Source organism: Ipomoea nil, unplaced genomic scaffold, assembly GCF_001879475.1.
Source record: "Ipomoea nil cultivar Tokyo-kokei standard unplaced genomic scaffold, Asagao_1.1 scaffold1576, whole genome shotgun sequence".
In the NCBI taxonomy this organism is placed as follows: Eukaryota; Viridiplantae; Streptophyta; class Magnoliopsida; order Solanales; family Convolvulaceae; genus Ipomoea; species Ipomoea nil.
The window spans coordinates 1,259,449-1,281,182 of NW_017618004.1; the positions used below are offsets into that span (position 1 = coordinate 1,259,449).

General features: G+C 35.9%; 2 protein-coding genes across 3 annotated transcripts; both read left to right on the forward strand.

The window, feature by feature from the left end:
• On the forward strand, nucleotides 1-8,888 carry LOC109190397 (pentatricopeptide repeat-containing protein At1g79080, chloroplastic-like). Of its 2 annotated transcripts, XM_019340865.1 has the most exons (2): nucleotides 5-1,572; nucleotides 8,016-8,888. In XM_019340865.1, exons 1-2 carry the CDS (start codon nucleotides 382-384, stop codon nucleotides 8,553-8,555), a joined length of 1,731 nt encoding a protein of 576 aa, XP_019196410.1. In that variant the 5' UTR covers nucleotides 5-381; the 3' UTR covers nucleotides 8,556-8,888. The 2 variants fall into 2 exon arrangements, with proteins under 2 accessions (XP_019196409.1, XP_019196410.1); XM_019340864.1 differs by lacking the exon at nucleotides 8,016-8,888 and having other exon boundaries at nucleotides 1-2,240.
• On the forward strand, nucleotides 3,989-6,504 carry LOC109190395 (pentatricopeptide repeat-containing protein At1g79080, chloroplastic-like). Its single transcript, XM_019340862.1, has one exon. It carries the CDS (start codon nucleotides 4,372-4,374, stop codon nucleotides 6,145-6,147), a length of 1,776 nt encoding a protein of 591 aa, XP_019196407.1. The 5' UTR covers nucleotides 3,989-4,371; the 3' UTR covers nucleotides 6,148-6,504.
• Nucleotides 8,889-21,734: the final 12,846 nt, after the last annotated feature.

The window sequence follows — 21,734 nt, forward strand, 5'->3', positions numbered from 1 at the left end:
AAAAAAAAAAAAAAAAAAAAAACAAGGTAGGCTAATAGGAATCAAATGGTTGGCCCAAATATAGTTGTGCATTCAAGGGCCCAATCTTATCACCCATACTGAGATAACTTCCGGAGTTGCAGTCACAAGATGATGATAGCGCTACACCCAATCCTTTTCCTCACTTGGAGAAGAAGAAAGTAAAGAAGGCTCACTCTACTCTACTGTATGTTCCTCCTTAGCTCCATTTCCATTTCATCTTCCCTTTAATCTCTTTCTTGATTTCCTGCATCTTTTAATCTTTAAATGCTCAACCATAACTTCATATGAAGTTTCTTGTCTTGTCAAAATTCTGGAGATAAGGAATTGTTTATTTGTTTCTTTCACGAAACTGTTCAATTCATGACTATGCTTATAAATTCATCGCCTCCATTAACAAACCCATCTCCGGATCTCGCAAGAAAACCCTGTGAATTATTGCCCGAAAGGCCCAAACTTTATCATTCCTTGCTGCGAAAGAAGAGGCTTCCTAGAGTATTAGCCGTTGCCCAGGCCCGTATTGCTAATTCTTCTAAGAAGCAGCAGAGCGGCTTAGCCGTGAAGGGTGGTGTTATTGTTCTTCCCAACTGGAATTACCAAAGAACCAAAGAACATAAGCTATTTGATGCAGTTATCTATTTAGAGAATATGGCAAAGAAGGGTTATAAGCCTGATTTAGCCCAGGCTACTGACCTGGTTTGTGCTCTTTGCCAACGAAATAAGCCCGGAAAAGCGAGCAGAGTTATAGAAGTGATGGGTAGGTCTGGGAGTATCCCAGATGCTAGGTCTTACACTTTCTTGGTGAATGTCTTGTGCAAGAAAGGAAGTGTTGGGCATGCGATGCAATTAGTCGAAAAGATGGAGGAGTATGGGTACACCGCGGATAATGTGACCTATAATTGTCTTGTAAGAGGGCTTTGTAAGCGAGGGAAGTTGACTCTTAGCCTCCAGTTTATCGATAGGTTGATGCAAAAAGGATTGGTCCCGGATTCATATACTTATACGGTCTTGCTTCAAGCTACTTATATCGAGAGGGGGGTTGATGAGGCTATGGTTCTCTTGGAAAACATAGTTGCCAATGGTGATAAGCCTACTTTGGAAAATTACAATGTTGTGTTGACGGGGCTATGCAAGGAGGGAAGAGTCGATGAAGCTATAGATTTCTTTAGGAAATTCCCGGTTAAAGGGTTTAGTCCTGACGTCGTTAGCTACAATATTGTGTTGAGTCCCTTGTGCTTTGAAGGGCGTTGGGAGGAGGCATACCGGCTTCTTGGTGACATGGCTAGAGAGGGTATTTCCCCGGATGTGTTAACCTACAATATTTTAATTGGTTCGCTTGCTCTTCAAGGCCAAGTTAGTAATGCGCTTGATATCTTGGATGAAATGTGTTCGAGGAATAAGTTGAAGCCAACTGCTGCGAGTTATAATCCAATAATTGCCCGCCTTTGTAAAGAAAAGAAGGTGAATGCCGTGAGGGAGTGTCTTAACGAGATGATTATCCAACGGTGTGACCCCGATGATGGAACATATAACGCTATTGCTGTTCTTTATGAGGAGGGAATGGGGCAAGAGGCTTTCAGAATCTTCGAGGTTTTGAGGGTCAAACAGAGCCGCCCCTTCCAAGATTTCTATGGAACCGCGATTTCTAGATTTTGCAGGAAGGGAAACATGTACCCAGCATTCCAGCTTTTGTACGATCTGACAATGGCCGGATTTACTCCCAACGCAAACACGTATTCCTCCCTGATCAGAGGGTTGTGTGCGGAGGGAATGCTGGAGGCTGCCATCGAGATGCTTAGGATTCTCGAGGCGAACTGTGATAGGCTCGACATTATGAACTTCAACACTCTAATACTCGGGCTATGCAAATGTGGAAGAACGGATTTGTCATTGGCGATTTACGAGGAGATGATCGAGAAAGGCTATAAGCCAAACGAGAAAACGTACACCATTATAGTCGAAGGGCTCGCCCACGAAGAGGAACTCGAGCTGGCGGGTTTAGTCTTGAAAGAGTTGCATTCGAGAGAAGTGATTACTACAATTACATTCCAGCGGTTTTACATGCAGTATGACCTCGAGCACTCGTCAATATAGCGAAGGTAAATCATCGGGACTTTGCACAAGATACAGAACTGACTTGCCACATTATTGTGAGTAACCTCCAACCGCAACCCTGTTGGTTATTTTGTGTATATGTTGATCTCGTTTTCTGATGCGGCCGAGTTGAAATTATTACTACCATAAAAATGCTTCCTTTATCAGGAATACTGTCAAGGGCATGGATATGATAAGGGCTCAGTTTGACAGAGCTTATTTAGGTGCTTATAACTTATTTAAAGCTAAAGTTCCTGTTTGGTATGTATTCTCCCATTAGTGGTTTTGGTTTTGCTTGAGAAATTGGTAGCAGCTGAGGTGAAAGATTGTAGATTTGTATTTTGTAGTGTATTTCTTCCCTTGTGCAGATGTGTATTTTATCAAGTCCCTTCTTTTCATCCTCATATTACTGGCTGAAAGATTGTATTTTTAATTTACTCAGCAAACTATTATAATTGTAATTTTCTTTAACGTGGTAATAAAACTTATACCTTGACAAATGTATGATATGTTGTTTCTGGTTTGGTTCAGCGGCTAACCGCCGCTGTTAGCCGCGTTTTTGGGGTTTGATGTTATCGAGAAGCAAAGGTCTTTCCCCATCAGGTGTATAGACCGCGGTGCATAATCGATTATGCACCGCGGCCCATATACGGCGCCGTTTCTTTACTTCGTTTCTTTAAGTAAAGAAACGGCCCGCCGTTAGAGTTAACGGAGTCCGTTTGTTTGGTGTATTAAACACCAATTGACACTACAGTATATCCAAACCGACACTGCAGCTATATCAAAATGATACTGTAGTTATAGTGAAATGAAACTGCAGTGTATATAAACTGAAACTGAATAACATTTCACATATTTGAGTGTATATTGTACAATAAAGCTGTAATTATATCAAAATGATCATGTAGTTGTGTTTTAATAAAACTATAGTGTATATAAAATAAAATTAAATAACACTTTCACATATTTGAGTCTATAAATATCGAATGAAACTATAGTTATATCGAAATGAAACTGTAGTTGTGTTGAACTGAAACTGCAGTGTATACAAAATGACACTGAATAACAGAGTTATTTTTTGCAAAAGGGTAATAACAGAGTTATTTTTTGCAAAAGGGTACGAAACGACGGAAACAAACACTGTTTATTTTCATTTAAAAAAAAGACGCGCGGTGCATAATCGATTATGCACCGCGGTGCATAATATAATTTGCCGCAAACCCATGCATGCGGCTCCCTTTGTATTTTCTATTTTTTTTTTTTTAATTGTGTTATTATGATTGTTGTTGTTGTAGCAAAGTCTTTATTAGCTTTGGTACTTAATTCTAATTAACTGGTTAAGAAAATGGGAGGAAACTATGGAACAATTCTGTGTGGACAAAAATCTGAAATAAGAGGATATAATTTTATATCATATAGTATAATCTTTCTGAACAATACTCTGGTGGTATATTGTGTTAATTTTAGCTGTTATAATTTTTTTAAAAGAAATACTACCCACTCCTTCAATCTTTCTATTCTTAAATGACATTTTATAATTACACAATGAACTTTTTTTTTTAAATTAATGGCGAGTTATTTAATATATGAACACCTAATAATTATAAATCACATCATAAGAAGAAATATAAATAAAAAAATAGAAGGGAAAATAGCATTGTCTTTTTTTAAATAATTTTCTTTCATCTTTTTTGAATGCTACTGGTTCTCACTATACTTTCTCAACCTATTAAAATATAAAGAACTAATAACACTTCCACTGAGGCTCAAACTCACAACCCAAAGTACCATTAGACCACATAATCCTGGTATGTTAAAATAATTAGTACTTATTTATTTATTCAAGCCAATATTGGTGGGCCTGAGTACATTTGCGCTTTCAAGGGCCGAAGATACTGAGATAACTTGAGGAGTTGAGGTCAGGATTAGCGATAGCGTCGAGAGATTACAGCCAATCGTCTTCTGAAGTTGGAGAAGAAAGAAGAGAGAAGATAAAATAAAGGGGAGTGGGGAAGACAAAGCAAACCCAAATCAGTGATTGCAAACACACTTCTTGTATGTTCCCCCTTAGCTCCATTTCTGTTTCATCTTCATTTCCTGTTTCTTTTAAGCTTTGTATGCTCAACCACCTTTCTTCCCCACACCCATTTCTGGGTTTTCTTTCCTCACTTCACATGGAGTTTCTGTCTTTTTTCCACATTTAGGAGATAAGGAATTGTTTTTAATTTCTGTCATTTTCTTCTCGAAACATTTCAATTCATGTCTGTACTTATAAATTCACCAACTCCTTTAAGAACCCTAACCCCACCATCAGAATTCTTGCCGGAAAGGCCGAAACTTTATGCTCCCTTGCCGCATAAGAAGAGCTTTTCTAGACTATTAGCCGTTGCCCATACTGGAATTAATCATTTTTCTAACCATCAGAGTGACTTAGCTGTGAAAGATGGTGTTTTTGTTCTTCCAAACTGGAAGAAGTCTCCCAGTAATGACAAAAGAATCATGGACCATAAGCTAAATGATGCAGTTATATATTTAGAGGATATGGTAAAGAAGGGTTATAACCCTGATTTAACCCAAGCCACCCACCTGGTTTATGCCCTTTGTCACCACAATAAGCTCAATAAAGCAACCAAGGTTATGGAAGTGATGGTTAGGTCTGGGAGTATGCCAGAAGCATCTTCCTACACTTTCTTGGTGAATTTCTTGTGCAAGAAAGGGAATATGGGGCACGCGATGCAATTAATCGAAAAGATGGAGGAGTATGGGTACACGACGGATACCGTGACTTATAACACTCTTATACGAGGGCTTTGCAAGCGGGGATGCTTGTCCGTGAGCCTCAAGTTTGTAGATAGGTTGATGCGAAAAGGGTTTGTGCCCGATGCGTATACGCATTCGATCATGCTTCAAGCTACTTATAAGGATTGCGGGGTTGATGAGGCTATGTTGCTCTTAGAAAGCATTGTTGCCAAGGGCGGGAAGCCTAATGTGGTTTGTTACAATGTTTTGTTGACGGGGTTGTGCAAGGAAAGGCGGGTTGATGAAGCTATTCGGTTCTTTAGGAAATGGGCGTCGCTAGGGATTAATCCCACCATTGTTAGCTATAATTTGATATTGAGGAGCTTGTGCTATGATGGGCGGTGGGAGGAGGCTAACCAGCTTCTTGCTGACATGGATAGAGACGATGTTTCACCGACTATAATAACCTACAATGTTCTAATTAACTCGCTTGCATATCATGGCCGAGTTAGTGATGCCCTTGATATGTTGAGGGAAATGGATTCCGGGGTACAGTTCAAGCCAACGACTGACAGTTACAACCCGATAATCGCCCACTTTTGTAAAGAAAAGAAGGTGCATTCTGTTATCAACTGTCTTAACGAGATGATCGATAAGCAGTGTGATCCTAACGATGGAACGTATAGTGCCATTGCTATTCTCTGCGAGGAGGAGGAGGGGGAGGAGGGAATGGTGCATGAAGCTTTCAAGATTCTCGAGAAATTGAGGGTAACAAAGAAGCACCCTATTAACGACTTCTACAGAAATGTGGTTTCTGCTTTTTGTAGGATGAGAAACACGTACGAAGCGTTTCTGCTTTTGTACGATATGACAACGTCTGGATTCACTCCCGACTCGTTCACCTATTCGTCGCTGATCAGAGGGCTGTGCAAGGAGGGAATGCACGGTGCTGCCATCGAGATCATCAGGGTTCTGGATGCAAACTGTTACGGTCCAGATGTTAACCTCTTGAACTCTCTAGTACTCGGGTTATGCACATCGGGGAGAACAGATTTGGCGCTGGCAATTTACGAGGAGATGGTGGAGAAAGGGTACAGGCCGAAGGAGACAACTTACACCTTCATAGTCGAAGGGCTGATCCGCGAGGAAGAAAGGGGGCTGGCGGCTTTAGTTTTGAAAGAGTTGCATTTGATAAAAGTGATAGGTAAAATTACATTGGGGCGGCTTGTGACACAGTATGAGATTGTGGGATTATCAACGGTTCGATCATTGGCTTTGGGTATGGAGCCGCCTTAAATCTCCAGGCCAACTGCCCCACTCAAAAGAGGTGCTTACAATTCAGCGATGAGATTAGTCACTGTGTCCGACGGTGGAAACCTTTGGTCCACCCGAAAAAAATTGTGGGATTATCAACATTGCAGAAAGCAGTTGACTTTGCATGAAACAGAAGAGAGATGCCACAATCTTGGTGGTTATGTTGATGTTGTAGTTAAAAATTAGAGTGAAATGAGGTTTACCAAAAGTGCAGGGGATTTTTAGTGTAATTTTAGTCTGTACTGTTAGAAATTGAGATTGGAGGGATTCTTTTAGAATCCGTTGGAAAGTTCAAAAGAACTCAGGAAAATGACTTCATGAAAGTCATTTTTTTTTTAATTTGTCACAAAATGAAGTTAATACAAAATATTCATTTTAGTTTAAAGCAAAAAAGACTATTTCTGACGGAAAATGTCTTCAAATTGTTTACTGAGAAGATAGTTTTCTTATTTTTTCATACACATCTCTCTTTCCCTTCCTCAGCCATGTCCGCACTGGCTTAGTTTAATGGTTCAGTAGGCAGTATTTGTGAGAAAAGATTAATATTTGAACTTCAATGTTCCCTTTATCCTCTTTCTTGATTTCCTGCTTCTTTATGAAGTTTCTGGTTTTGTCAGAATTTAGGAGATAAGGGATTGTTTATTTGTCATTTTCTTCACGGAATCATTCAATTCATGGCCGTGGTTATCGTTTCAGCACCTCCATTAACAAACCCATCATCAGAACTCACAAGAAACCCTTGTGAATTCTTGCCCAAAAGGCCCAAACTTTATCATTCCTTGCTGCGAAAGAAGAGGCTTCCTAGAGTATTAGCCGTTGCCCAGGCCCGTATTGCTAATTCTTCTAAGAAGCAGCAGAGCGGTTTAGCCGTGAAGGGTGGTGTTATTGTTCTTCCCAACTGGAATTACCAAAGAACCAAAGAACATAAGCTATTTGATGTAGTTATCTATTTAGAGAATATGGCAAAGAAGGGTTATAAGCCTGATTTAACCCAGGCTACTGACCTGGTTTGTGCTCTTTGCCAACGAAATAAGCCCGGAAAAGCGAGCAGAGTTATAGAAGTGATGGGTAGGTCTGGGAGTATCCCAGATGCTAGGTCTTACACTTTCTTGGTGAATGTCTTGTGCAAGAAAGGAAGTGTTGGGCATGCAATGCAATTAGTCGAAAAGATGGAGGAGTATGGGTACACCGCAGATAATGTGACCTATAATTGTCTTGTAAGAGGGCTTTGTAAGCGAGGGAAGTTAACTCTGAGCCTCCAGTTTATCGATAGGTTGATGCAAAAAGGATTGGTCCCGGATTCATATACTTATACGGTCTTGCTTCAAGCTACTTATATGGAGAGGGGGGTTGATGAGGCTATGGTTCTCTTGGAAAACATAGTTGCCAATGGTGACAAGCCTACTTTGGAAAATTACAATGTTGTGTTGACGGGGCTATGCAAGGAGGGAAGAGTCGATGAAGCTATAGATTTCTTTAGAAAATTCCCGGTGAAAGGGTTTAGTCCTGATGTTGTTAGCTACAATATTGTGTTGAATCCCTCGTGCTTTGAAGGGCGCTGGGAGGAGGCGTACCGGCTTCTTGCTGACATGGCTAGAGAGGGTATTTCCCCGGATGTGTTAACCTACAATATTTTAATTGGTTCGCTTGCTCTTCAAGGCCAAGTTAGTAATGCACTTGATATCTTGGATGAAATGTGTTCGAGGAATAAGTTGAAGCCAACTGCTGCGAGTTATAATCCAATAATTGCCCGCCTTTGTAATGAAAAGAAGGTGAATGCCGTGAGGGAGTGTCTTAACGAGATGATTATCCAGCGGTGTGACCCCGATGATGGAACATATATTTACGAGGAGGGGATGGGGCAAGAGGCTTTCAAAATCTTCGAGGTTTTGAGGGTCAAACAGAGTCGCCCCTTCCAAGATTTCTATGGAACCGCGATTTCTAGATTTTGCAGGAAGGGAAACATGTACCCAGCATTCCAGCTTTTGTACGATCTGACAATGGCCGGATTTACTCCCAACGCAAACACGTATTCCTCCCTGATCAGAGGGTTGTGCGCGGAGGGAATGCTGGGTGCTGCCATCGAGATGCTTAGGATTCTCGAGGCGAACTGTGATAGGCTAGACATTATGAACTTCAACACTCTAATACTCGGGCTATGCAAATGTGGAAGAACGGATTTGTCATTGGCGATTTACGAGGAGATGATCGAGAAAGGCTATAAGCCAAACGAGAAAACATATACCATTATAGTCGAAGGGCTCGCCCACGAAGAGGAACTCGAGCTGGCGGGTTTAGTCTTGAAAGAGTTGCATATGAGAGAAGTGATTACTACAATTACATTCCAGCGGTTTTACATGCAGTATGACCTCGAGCGCTTGTCAACATAGCGAAGGTAATCATCGGGACTTTGCACATGATACAGAACTGACTTGCCACATTATTGTGAGTAACCTCCAACCGCAACCCTGTTGGTTATTTTGTGTATATGTTATCTCGTTTTCTGATGTGGCCGAGTCGAAAATTACTGCCATAAAAATGGTTCCTTTATCAGAAATATTATCTTCAATGGCATGGATATGATAAGAAACAACAAAGTAGTGTGTATGTATTCTCCCAGAAGTGGTTTTGGTTTTGGTTGAGAAATTGGTAGCAGCTGAGGTGAAAGATTGTAGTGTATTCCTTCCCTTGTGCAGATGTGTATTTTATAAGTCCCTTCTTTTAATCCTCATATTACTGGCTGAAAGATTGTATTTTTAATTTACTCACCAAACTATTATAATTGTAATCTTTTTTTTTTAAAAAAAAAAAAAACTTGGTAATAAAACTTTTACCTTGACAAATGCATGATACATTATTTGGTTCAGCGGTTAAACGCTGCTGTTAGCCGCGTTTGGTGTTTGATGTTTTGGTATGTAATCCTAATTGATTGGTTAAACGTTGCTGTTAGTTGCGTTTGGGGCTTGACCTTTTGGTGTGTAATCCTAATTGGCTGGTTAAGAAAATGGGAGGAAACTAGGGAACAATTATGTGTGGACAAAAATGTGAAATAAGGGGATTATGTTTTAATTTAATTTTTCAAAATTGGAGTTTTGACCCATTTTTTTTTTTTTTTAAAATAAACTAGTTTTTGATTTTCCTATTAATTTTGAAACAATCTAGCTGAAACATTTCCGAAAAAATTGTATTTATTAGGAAACAACATCAAAATTTAAAACGTGTCCAACTAAGCTTTTGTTAGTTTCGGGTGCAATACAGTCTTAGATTTAATATTCTAATTCTCAATATTTTCATTAGTATATTTATACAGAAAAAAAAAAAAAAAACACATAGACTCTAACTTGGACTCATCTAAAAAATAGATTGATCAATGTACCTTATCATCAATTAAACACCGAGGATGTCCCAAAAGGGATTTCTCGCCATTCTATGTTGTCATGATTGTGTCGAAATCACCTTAGAGCATCCTTATCAGTTGGGGTTATTAGGGGGAGAATGTAAGAGTGAGTAGGAAAGAGAATAATGTGGAAGGGGAGGGAAAAAAAAAATCAAAACTGATTTTATAAAAAAAATATATAAAAAATAAGCATGTCATTTCTCTATTGGTTCTTTATCCTTCATCATTAATTATTTTTCTTGGGCAGAGTAATATCCCAACATTTGCAGATGCTCCCCACCCCTTCTCTCTCTTGATTCTCTCTCTGCCACCATGACATTTTGACCTCAAAAGTAGTGAATTCTCCCCTATTTCTCCTCTGATGTAGATGCTCTTATAAAGCAGCTGGTACTTTATTTGACCGGGGGCCAAATAAACATAAATAATAATAAATTTAGAATTACAAAAAATAATGATTCATTGGTTTTGAAATATCATGATGTCTTCTGTCTGGCAATCATAGTCCATGATCTTATATTTTTGCCACTTTTTTTACCCACGTTTGTTGTGTTATAGATGATGTATGTGCATGCACTGATATGATATGATAGATGATATAATAATGTATATTATATTTCAAAAAAAAAATGTTGAGAATATAATGCACTCTTAATTAGCCTAAACATGTTAAAGATTCAAAAATTTTGATAAGTAATATTGGACCAATCGAGTCTAATATTCTACTATCAAAACGTGGTGGTAATAAGTGATACTCAAGTATAAAGAAATAAATTTTGCGTATTTGCTGCTAGCTAAGTACGCAGTTATAACTTTTGGTGTAATGGTAATCATTTGATCTTAATATGAAACCTAAGTTAATTATGCTTTTTAATATTGGGTTGATGCATATATGGTCTTTTAAATGGTATGATATTCAATTTATTCTTTAATTATTTTTTTTTTATAAAAAAAAAAAAAGAAAAAAAAAGGAAAATCTATTCTTTAATTATGAGCCATGGGACATACTTTGGTGGTACAAAGGTCATGGTGAGATAACTTTACATGAATGAGCAATTATGTCCATAAACTTTTAAAAGTTTTAATTAAACACTCAAACTTATAAAAATCAGGAGATAGGTTCTATTTACCGGTAACCAACAAGTTACTGGTACAATTTACTGTGTATATGAGGTTGACCACCGTAAACTCCATCACCACCGTCCATAAAGAAAAAATTACCAAGGCCGGTGGTCTTCTTACCGAAGAAAACGATCAAAAGTGTACTAGGAAGCTCACGTCCGACGGAACAAAACTCCATCGAGAATACAAAGCTTGATTAAACACGTACCTGGGAGCAAGCCTCATGACCGTCGACACAAAACTCCTCCAAAAACCTCCTCACCAAACGCAAATGGTCAGCAGGAAACACTGAGATGAAACACATGTAGAAAATTCAAATGGATCGTTGGAGATTCCGGCAATCAGCAGCTGCCGGAATCACCCAAACCGCACCTAATGTCATCATAGGCAGATTAAAACGCACCGAAAAGCTTTGTGGTGCCATACTACCAAATCCAAAAATCAATGCTTTTGCATGAAGCAAATCCAAAAATCCATTTCCAATCAAATAACAGTGACGAAGTCACGTTTAGAAGGAACAAAAATCAGAAGGAAATTAAATCAACTTTTGAGGTAGAAGGTGACCACATGTAACCTTCTTACTATAAGAAGAGTGGTCGCCTCCTTCGTGACTGCGGGTAAGGCAACCGGCAATCTCCGACCCCAAAACTAGTCGGAACATTACCTGAACGTTAATGACCTTTTATTACAGGTCATTAACTGGTTGTAGGGCTTTGATGCACTAAAATGTTATGTTCATGTGTTTAATTGAAACTTTTAAAAGTTTGAGGGTCTATTTAACTTTTTGTGTAAAATTTGAGGGTGTATTTGACCATTTTGCCTTTAAGAAATGCTACTCACTCCTTCAGTTATTATATAGTTGTTTTTCTATATATTATATTCTTGTTTATTCAACGTTTCTTCTTCTTCCTCTTACAAAAAAAATTAAAAAAAAAAATTATTGAGACAAGTCAAGTATCACACACATTGTATGCTAAAATAAATGTCCACTAAAAAAAATGAGAAAAATTACAATGAGGTAATGACAATAAAAATAATCAATAAACCAAGAACAAGCATTTAAAAAAAAAATCTCTTTCCAAATACCATGTCATCTCTCATCAAATCAAATTGTTATACCGTGTATCATTTTTTTTAGATGTATTACATGTAATAGCCCACAAACACAAACACCAATCGTTATGCCATGGAACCGTGTTAGTACATTGTTATCTTTTTTTTCTTTTCTTAATTAATTGCGTGACTTTTCTTCTTCATTTTCACATTTTGCGGTTTCACTTTAATTTGAGGTGAGCAATGATTTTGGACATTCATAAATTATGAATTCATGCCTGCACATTCACTTTGGAATCATGCCTACACATTCCCGTCCGAAATCACGGACATTCATAAATTATGAATCTATGCCTGCACGGCTGCACATTCACTTTGGAACCATGCCTACACATTCACTTTGGAACCATGAGATTATGAATTTTCTGTTATAAGATTATGAATTTTCTGTTATGAGATTATGAATTTTCTGTTATGAGATTATGAATTTACATTACATTCATAATCTCATAACAGAAAATTCATAATTTAATAAATATTTTACTTTTATGCGATTATGAATTTTCTGTTATGAGATTATGAATTTACATTACATTCATAATCTCATAACAGAAAATTCATAATTTGATCAAACGCGCGCCTTTAACAGCACATTAGCTAAATTTTTTTTCCGCGTAAAAACAACGTCGTTTGGACTTGTGTTCACCATTCACGGTGAACACGTTTCCAGGGCATAATTTTGCGCACAAACACAATTGTTATATCATGGACCAAAGTTCACATTGCATTGTGAACTCTAGTCTAAAAATTATGTCTACAATTAACCTATTACGTGCATTCAATTAATAAATTATGTACTTATAAATAAATTGAAGGCACATAATTTGTTAACTACAGACACATAATATGTTAACTGTATATAATGTGTCTGCAGTACGTTAACATATATATTATGTGTTTGTAGTTAACATATTGTGCATTCAATTTATATACAAACACATACTTCGTAAATAATATGTTAACTGCAAGCACATTATGTGGACTATGAACACCTAATCCGAATGTCATTTTGGACCAAGATCCACAATGTAAGGTGGACTATGGTTCATAGTATAATAATATGCCCCATACAAGAGAGATAAACCACATTAAAACAATCATATGTAACGGACTTAATCAAAAGATTGTTGACAAGAATTCAACTCGTGAACTTCAAGTATAAGAATCACGCTCTAATTAATTTGTCACATTTTGGTGTTTAATAGGGTTAATCAAGATAATATATATGCGGTTCACAACTTCCAACAAATTAACCACCCCATTATATTCTGGTGCTAGTTTTGAGTCTTTTTCCACTTGATTCTATACTAGAAGTGGAGTTGTTAGTGTTGTTGGTCCCGGTAGTGTTATAACGAGAGTCTAGAGGGGGGGGGGGGGTGAATAGACTCTTTTTAAAATTTGCCAAATAACAACCTTTCGGAGTTATAGCGCAGCGGATAAGTTAAGTTCGTGTTAAATGTTTTGCACAGTTTGACGTTATTAAAGAAACTTTCGGTTTGAGCGCGAAAGATGATATGATGCAGAAAATAAATTGTGAAATTAAAGAGACAATGAGACGAGAGTTTTTATAGTGGTTCGGCCAACTTTCCCTACTCCACTCTTCTTCCACAACTTATGGAAGGTTTGCACTATCACTCGTTTAGTACAGATACAGGAAAACTTCCTTGATCACTAAGCCGAACAGCTTCCTGTAGGTTTTTCAACTCTACGAGTTTACTCCGCCTCTATCAACGTCTTCTTCAGAGTTGAGGTTGGTAGAAAATGATTTCTAGTTTCTCCAACGTGGTGAAGTCTTGACTGATGAAAGATGGTTGCATCGTATAAAATGCAAGACTTCTTCAAGGTGGAAGATGAGGATCAATGAGCTTCTTCATATATCTTCACACCTTAGCACTGGTTCGCAAAAGCTTGATGAGAACTGAGAATGTTTAAGAGCTTTTGCTTGATAGAATGATCGAGTGAAAAGAAACAGCACCTTCTAAGTTGATGAAGGTGGGTTTATATAGGTGAGGAAAATTTCATCCGTTGGAGGGAGATGAAGTTTTCAAACCTATTGTCCAGTGGGTAAGGACCGGGGAGCTTGCCGCATTAAATGCTACATTAATGTGGTTTGTACCTTGTAGCCGTTGAGGGCATGGATAGCCTTAGGGTTTTGTCTTTTAGTTTCAGAGAATAGTACAGCTTCATTTAATGCTCCTTGGTATGCGTGTCCCACATGTTGAGGTCCTTTTGTTCCTAGGAGGTTGTCAACTCAGATAGTGGAGACATTCTTCTTGCTGATGAAGAGGAAGAATGTCTTGATGAATCGTCATTAATAAGTCTGACTCTTTGAGGTAGTTGACAACCCCTGGTGATCTTTCGTTGATGACGCTTCATGCTTCGTGCTTTGTGTCTCTTTTCGTCTTGATAGCCCTAACAACTAAATATAACTCTTTTTTCGTGTGTTTGTCTAGCTTAACACGAATTACAATGTGAGTTATGGCAACTTTCGTCTAGGATGAAAGCAGCGATTAAAAATGACAAAGGTTAGGGGTCTACATTCTAGGTTACATTGGTATCATCAAAATCCTAATACAAGTGTTCTTAACAGTTAGCATCCTTAGCCACTGATTGCAAGCTAAGTAATAATTCCAAATTAAGTAAAATAACAAATTGTAAAATTGAGGGGTTTTTTTTTTCTTTTTCGGCCCGGAAGGAAAATAAAATATAAATGCCTCATTGGTGAATTTGTCACCTTTCCCAAAAAATTTGTTAGCTGAAAATAAAATTTAGAAGCTAAAGGTTTCACCTAAATGGCACAACTTCATTTGGAGAGCAACTAAATATATCCTCCCCATTATTACATCTCTCCTTCATTTGAGAATTGAATAATGGAATTGAGGATGTATTTCCAATTTGTAGCATCGAATAAGAGACTATATATTTGCATGTTTAATACAAATGTGATCGAGCTAGCCAAGTGAGTTTGGCATGAATTAGGGTCCTCGTCACCACCAGAAGTGAACATTTTTTTTATTGAATGGTTATATAAACTTATGAAGGAGCTTATTTTAGGAACATTACCAAACAGAGCTTATAGCTTATTAGTAGCTTAAAATAAACTATAAACTCCTAAATAAGCTCTGCCAAACAGAGCCTAAATATGACAAAAAATTAAAAGTTATAGATTAAATATGACAAAAATAATACTTGTAAACTAAATATTGAAATCACATAATAATTGTAAGATAATAAGTGAAAATAATTCTTAAAAAATCAATATGAGTCAACAAATTAAAGTGCAAATTATTGGTATTCCATAATTTTGGTATGCAAATTGAAAAGGCTGAACAAAGTGAGGATGAATGCATGCGGATGTCACTCTTCATCAATTAAAGTGCAAATTATTGGTCTTCCATAATTTTGGTATGCAGATGTCACCCTCTACCTTTAACTTTCCATTCTTAATTGGTTCAATTCCAAAAATAATATGACACCAAAAATATCATGGTATTTTTAATGTGGTTCGGATCTTTCACTGTCTGTTTAACGGTTCAGGTACACTTAGTTCGCTCCGGGAGGTATAGAAGCTGGCCCTAAGAAAATCGTCACTTGTGGAAATCAAATCCGAATTATCCTAAAATTCTCCCCCACAAAGAGAGCTTATTTGTCGCTTGATCTACCCTGTTGAGTTTGAGCATGATGATAATATTATGTCATCATTCATGAACTGTTATATTACAAGTATAAACAAACAAAGAATGTAATATCACAATTTATAATGTATTGTATCCAAAGGAATTTTAAAAAATTATTTTAAAAAAAAAATTTCTAGTACCCAAATTTTAGAGTTTATATATTTTAGTTATTTGTAAATTGTCCGACCCTACTACAGTATATATAATAATATAATACAAGTTAATCAAATAAGACGATATGATGTAAGAGTCTATGGAATAATTAAATACTGAAAAGAGTCACCAAGATTATGTGGTCTAATGGTACTTGGGTTGAATTTTTATTTGGAAGGTTGTGAGTTTGAGCCTTAGTGGAGGCTTGTATATGGACAGATAGTATTACATTGTAATTTTTTTTTTTTTAATAAAGACATTGTAGACATATAATTCTAAATTAAAGAAATGCATATGTCTTATTTTTTGTTGTAGGCTTGTAGCTACTTAATTATTATTTAATTTAATAAGAGTAAAATAGAGTACAAATTATGTCAATTTTGATTGGGATGGGTTCGAACCGAGTCCATCATCATAGTAAGTTAATAACAGGGTTGCAAAAATCCCGCCTAGGCACCGAGTAATCGCCGCCTAGGCGCTAGGCGCCCCTAAACCGTGGCGATTTCCCCCCTAGGAGACCGGCCGCCTAGGCGTCCGCCTAGCGCCTAACTCGACCGATTACGCCGAGTTTACTCGTCAATTTCTGTCGAGTTAGCCGAGTTAACCCGATCGACTTGACCTTGCTAATTTTTTTCATTTATATATATATAATTTTGTTTTTTGAAAACCATAGTTTTGATGTTATGACTTATGAATTATCATTAATTCATTTATTTGGATGTGTTATTTGAATAAATGTTGAAAACAACCTCATTAAAATTGTCAAACTGCAAGTCTACCACTGTTTTTTTGGCGCCCGCCTAGCGCCGCCTAGATTCCGCCTAGGCGCCGCCTAGACCGCTTAGGCGCTAGGCGCTGCCCGGGCGCCCGACTAGCGCCTAGCGACTACTGCAACCATGGTTAATAATTATGCCGTAAAACGTGTTTACCATGATTTGTGAACACGTTTCAAAATGACGTCGTCCCACATGCTTTGTGAACACGTTTCAAAACGACGACATCATATTAAAAAAAAAAAAAAAAAAAAAAACGTGTTTACCATGCTTTGTGAACACGTTTCAAAACGACGTCGAAAAAATTAGTTTTAACGGTGTTAGTCGTGATTTTGCAGAAAATTCATAATCTCATAACTCTAAATTCATAATCTCATAACTTTAAATTCATAACCTCATAACAGAAAATTCATAATTTCATAACAAAAAATTCATAATCTCATAACAGAAAATTAATAATTTCATAACAGAAAATTAATAATTTCATAACAGAAAATTCATAATCTCATAAGTCATACCTTTAAATTCATAATCTCATAACAGAAAATTCATAATCTCATAATAGAGTGATTGTGAGAATGGGCAATGTGTTGAAGAGAACTGAGAGAATGGTGGAAAAGGTGGACGAGACCAGAGAGAATGAGTGTTGAAAAAGCTTAGGTGAAGAGGAAGTGAAACCGCGAAATGTGAAAATGAAGAGGAAAAGTCGTGCTGTTAATTAAAAAAAAAAAAAAAAGATTGGTGAAAGATAACGGTATCACTTACGGGCGCCGTTACTCCACTGTAGACGAAACTACGCTGTTTGGGACCGTGTTCACCATCCATGGTGAACACGGTTCCATGGCATAACAATTGATGCGGTAGGTGTTTGGGAGTTGGGACCATGGCCAAAGAAGTGGTAAGGTCAAAAGCAACAAATGTTACCGTGGACAAGCTTCCAGCGCACTTCCGATCCCGCCATCCCATGCATATATAAGTGGGGCTTCATGTACTCTAATACACAAGAGTTGATGTAGCTAAGTGGATTAACCGTATGTTATTAAGTGGGAGCTTGAGAGCAACCATTTTAGTTGCACCTACGTACTTAGTTTATTTAATTTTGCTTCATGCTTCATACTTCCTGGGACATCTCGCTTTGGCAAAGACTTTCCGAATAAAATGGTTCCGGGTACTATGGCGCCATCAGCCCATCACCAATAAATAGATTATTTAGGTTAATTAATTACTCGATTACCCCAACAATTATACCCCAAACAGTTCTAAAGGATTTGTTGTAATCTATGGCTTTTTTTTCCTTTTTTTTTTTTTTCGGTCCGGGTCTTTCTCTATCCGTTTAACGGTTCAGGTCCACTCGGATCGGTTCGCTCCGGGAGGCACAAAAGCTGGCCCAAAAGGAATCATCACTTGTAAAATTCAAACCCGAATTATCCCTAAATTCTTCCCCACAAAAAGAGCTCATTTGCCACTTGAGCTACCTTGTTGGATTGTGATCTATGGCTTTAATAGAATATATCTATAGCGTATATTTAATTGTTATATTGATTGTTTCTTTCTCTTCTGTTTTTTTAGAAACCATATCCACTACCAAAAAGGAGGTTTGATACTTTTCCATCAATTTAAAATTTTTAAAAAAATATTTCTAAAGGAATATATTCAGGTAAAATAAATTAATGTGTTTGGTGTTCTCATTGACCTAAACTTTCTTAAGTCAAAGATTGCACCAAACGTGAGTCTAATTTTTACACCTTTTAAAATCCAAGAAAAGTGGAAACTTTAATTTACTGGCTACCAAACGCCCTCTAAAACTGTAAGGGTGTGTGCTTGGTAAACTACACTCTTCTTTAATAGTTTACAAACTATACATTAGAGGTAAATTGCATTAGGAAGACCCTGGGTGACATACTCGAATAAGAAGATATTGACAAAAATCAAACTCGCTCGTAACATTCTAAGACGGGAATCATGTTCTATCTACGTAGTCAGTTTTCGGATGCTATATTGATTATTTTTGTATTGTGTGGTTGTTGGATTTTCTAAGTTCATAAAAGTTATTTAAAAGTTAATTAGGGTCTATTGATATAGCTCTAAAAAGTAACGAGCAATTATTAGTATTATTCTCAAAAATTCACATAACTAGTGGTTTGTTGATATAACCTTGTGTATTATTGATCCTAATTAATAGATCATGTCTATTGATCAAATACATACATACATACGAACAAAACCTGTTCCCCACATAGAATATTCTTTAGTCCCAAACACATACAATATGATAATAACATAGCCATTTCTTGTTGAACCCATTAGCTTGTACGACGTATGGTGACTGATTTGGGTTTGCTTTGTCTTCCCCACTCCCCTTTATTTTATCTTAGCCATTTCTTGTTAAACCTATTAGCCACTATTAATATGAAATTATTATTATTGTTATTAAATTATTACTTTAATTCATTATTACTATGAAATGATTAATACGGAGAATATTATTATTATTTATTAATATTTAATAAATAAATAAAATAATTAATAATATTTATGAAAATATTATTGTTATTAAATTATTACTTTTATTAATTATTAGTATGAAATGATTAGTATATTATTATTAATAATTAATTAATATTTAATAAATAAATAAAATAATAAATAATATTTAAGAAATTATTATTGTTATTAAATTATTACTTTTATTAATTATTAGTATGAAATAATTAATATATTATTATTGCTATTAAATTATTACTTTTATTAATTATTAGTATGAAATGATTAGTATATTATTATTTTTATCATTATTATTAATTTTTAATTAATATTTATTAAATAAAAAATAATTAATAATATTTAAGAAATAGGGAAAGAAGAGTGCCGTAGGAAAAGAAATTGAGAGGGAGAAGAAGGCAATGCCATTGCCTTCTTTCCAATTAAAAAGACAAAGAAAAGAGAAAAGTAAAGGGGAGTTAAAGAAAGATGGGCAAGAGTACTTTACATAAATGTCTTGTCTCCTAAAAATCTACACATTTTACACATTTTAGGTAATGATTACGTCATAGTGTCTGCCTAAACATAGTATTAGGAAAAAAAAAAAGGTCCAATAAAGAAAGGTCAGACCGTCAGAGTCATCATTGACCCGTATAAAAGTGCTAGTAGGGCCCAGTTTGATTGAAAATTTGGACATTGTCGGTGTACGTACAAACCTTCCTCATATATGATAACACCAAATTTATACTTCCTATTCTTTTTTATATTTTAGTTATTCAATAAAAAAGAAAGATCACATGTTGTGCGCGTTTGGCGCACAGCATGGCCACGCGCCCGGCTGTGCGTCAGGCGATTTTTTTTTCCTCCCATTCCCACATTCTCTTTCCTAATCACTCTTACATTATCCCCCAATTCTCCCCAACCATTGTGGATGCTCTTATTTGTTATATAATAACATGGCGTTTGGTTGGAGAGGGGGAATTATGTGGGAAAAGAATTGCAATTCCATGGGAGATGAATTACTGGGAATAAAGTGAGAATTTAAATTCCAGTATTTGGTTCACAGTAATAGAATTACTGGGAATTTCAATTCCAATGTTTGGTATACATGGGAATTGAAAGGGAATAAGTAGTATAAAGTTAAAAATGTTCATTGTTGTTGTTAGGCATTAATTTTATGTTAAAAAAGAAATGGGTAATTTTGATTCATCACTATCTTTTTTTCTTCTTAAAATCCCAGGAATTAAAATCTTAAGGGGGGGCATGAGATTTTAATTCCCTGAAAATGAGGGAATTGCAATTCCTTTCAACCAAACAATGGGAATTGTGGCCTTTGGAATTAGGTGGGAAGGGAATTTAAATTCCCTTCAACCAAACGTCATGTAAGAAGAAGAAGAAATTGTTATGAGTGTGATGGTGGTGGTAATAATAATAATAAAAAGGTGAAAGAGAATGAATTGAATATGAAAAAAAAAAATAAAGAATTCAAAAAATATCTTCTGACTACAAATATATGAAGACATTTTTCACCAAATTAGACATTTTTTTCTTTATTTTTCTTGAATACATAGACACAGGAAAATTCAGAAAATGACTCTCGATTTTCAAACCTACCATAAATTAAGTTGAGTTATCAAACTTTATCTTACTATAAATATAATAGATTTATTATTTATCACTATCATAATACAAATTTAATTTTATTATAATTAATTTCAAATATTTCATATTATTATATTGTGATTTAATCTAAATATAGTACTAGAACTATGTGGTCTAATTGTATCCGGGTTGGACTTTCATTTGGAAGATTGTGAGTTCAAGCCTCAGTGAAGGTGTTATTAGTTCTTTGAGTATACTGGGTTTTTGGATAATTATTTTTTATTTAATTCAACACTTTTGAACTTGAGCCTATACTTATTAAAATATTAGGTAAGATCTGATTCCTTTTTATTTTAAATTAAAATATCAAAGAATTAAAATAATGGATTCAATTTTATAATATGATGGTATAAGCAATTTGATCTAATCCTGATTATTTGTTGGGATACTTTTAAAATATTTAATATAAAAATTTTGAACTTGAAGATCATATTTTAATTTGGTGAAGTAAAATATTGGATGAAATAATGATTATAACATAGCCATTTCTTGTTGAACCCATTAGCTTGTACGACGGTGACTGATTTGGGTTTGCTTTTTCTTCCCCACTCCCCTTTATTTTATCTTAGTCATTTCTTGTTAAACTTATTAGTTTGTACGAATACGTGGTGTTTTGATTTTAGTCTGCAAATATGTATGAATGCTCCAAATCTGGGAACATACAATTCACTTTCTCTCATTTTCATACAATTCACTTTCTCTCATTTTCTTACAAATTCACTTGCTCCAAATCTATGTACTTACAAATTCACGTATTCGTACAAACTAATAGGTTTTGTTGACAAAGGAATTTGTAGTTTAGTCCCTAGATTTTAGGTTATCTACAAAATGACCCCTAATCTCCTACTATAAATAGGGAGTTCATTGTGTCATTTTCATCATCCCATCTCTCCTGATCTTGTATCTCTTTAGATAGTTTAGCATAGAAATTTTAACCTTGTTATTAACAACCAACTAACGGAATTCTTAACAGAGGACTAAAGTATGTAAAACCATTAAAGTCGATGACTAAATAGAGTACAAAAAGTCATTTAGGACTAAATTGAGTAAAACCACTATAGTCGAGGACTATATTGGGTATTAACTCTTGTGTGTATGATTTATTCTAAATCTTACACTAGAAATATTCTCAATATTTCCGTCCCAAGTTGCCATTGTAATTAGGTGTTGTGAACCGTATCGATCCTAACATGT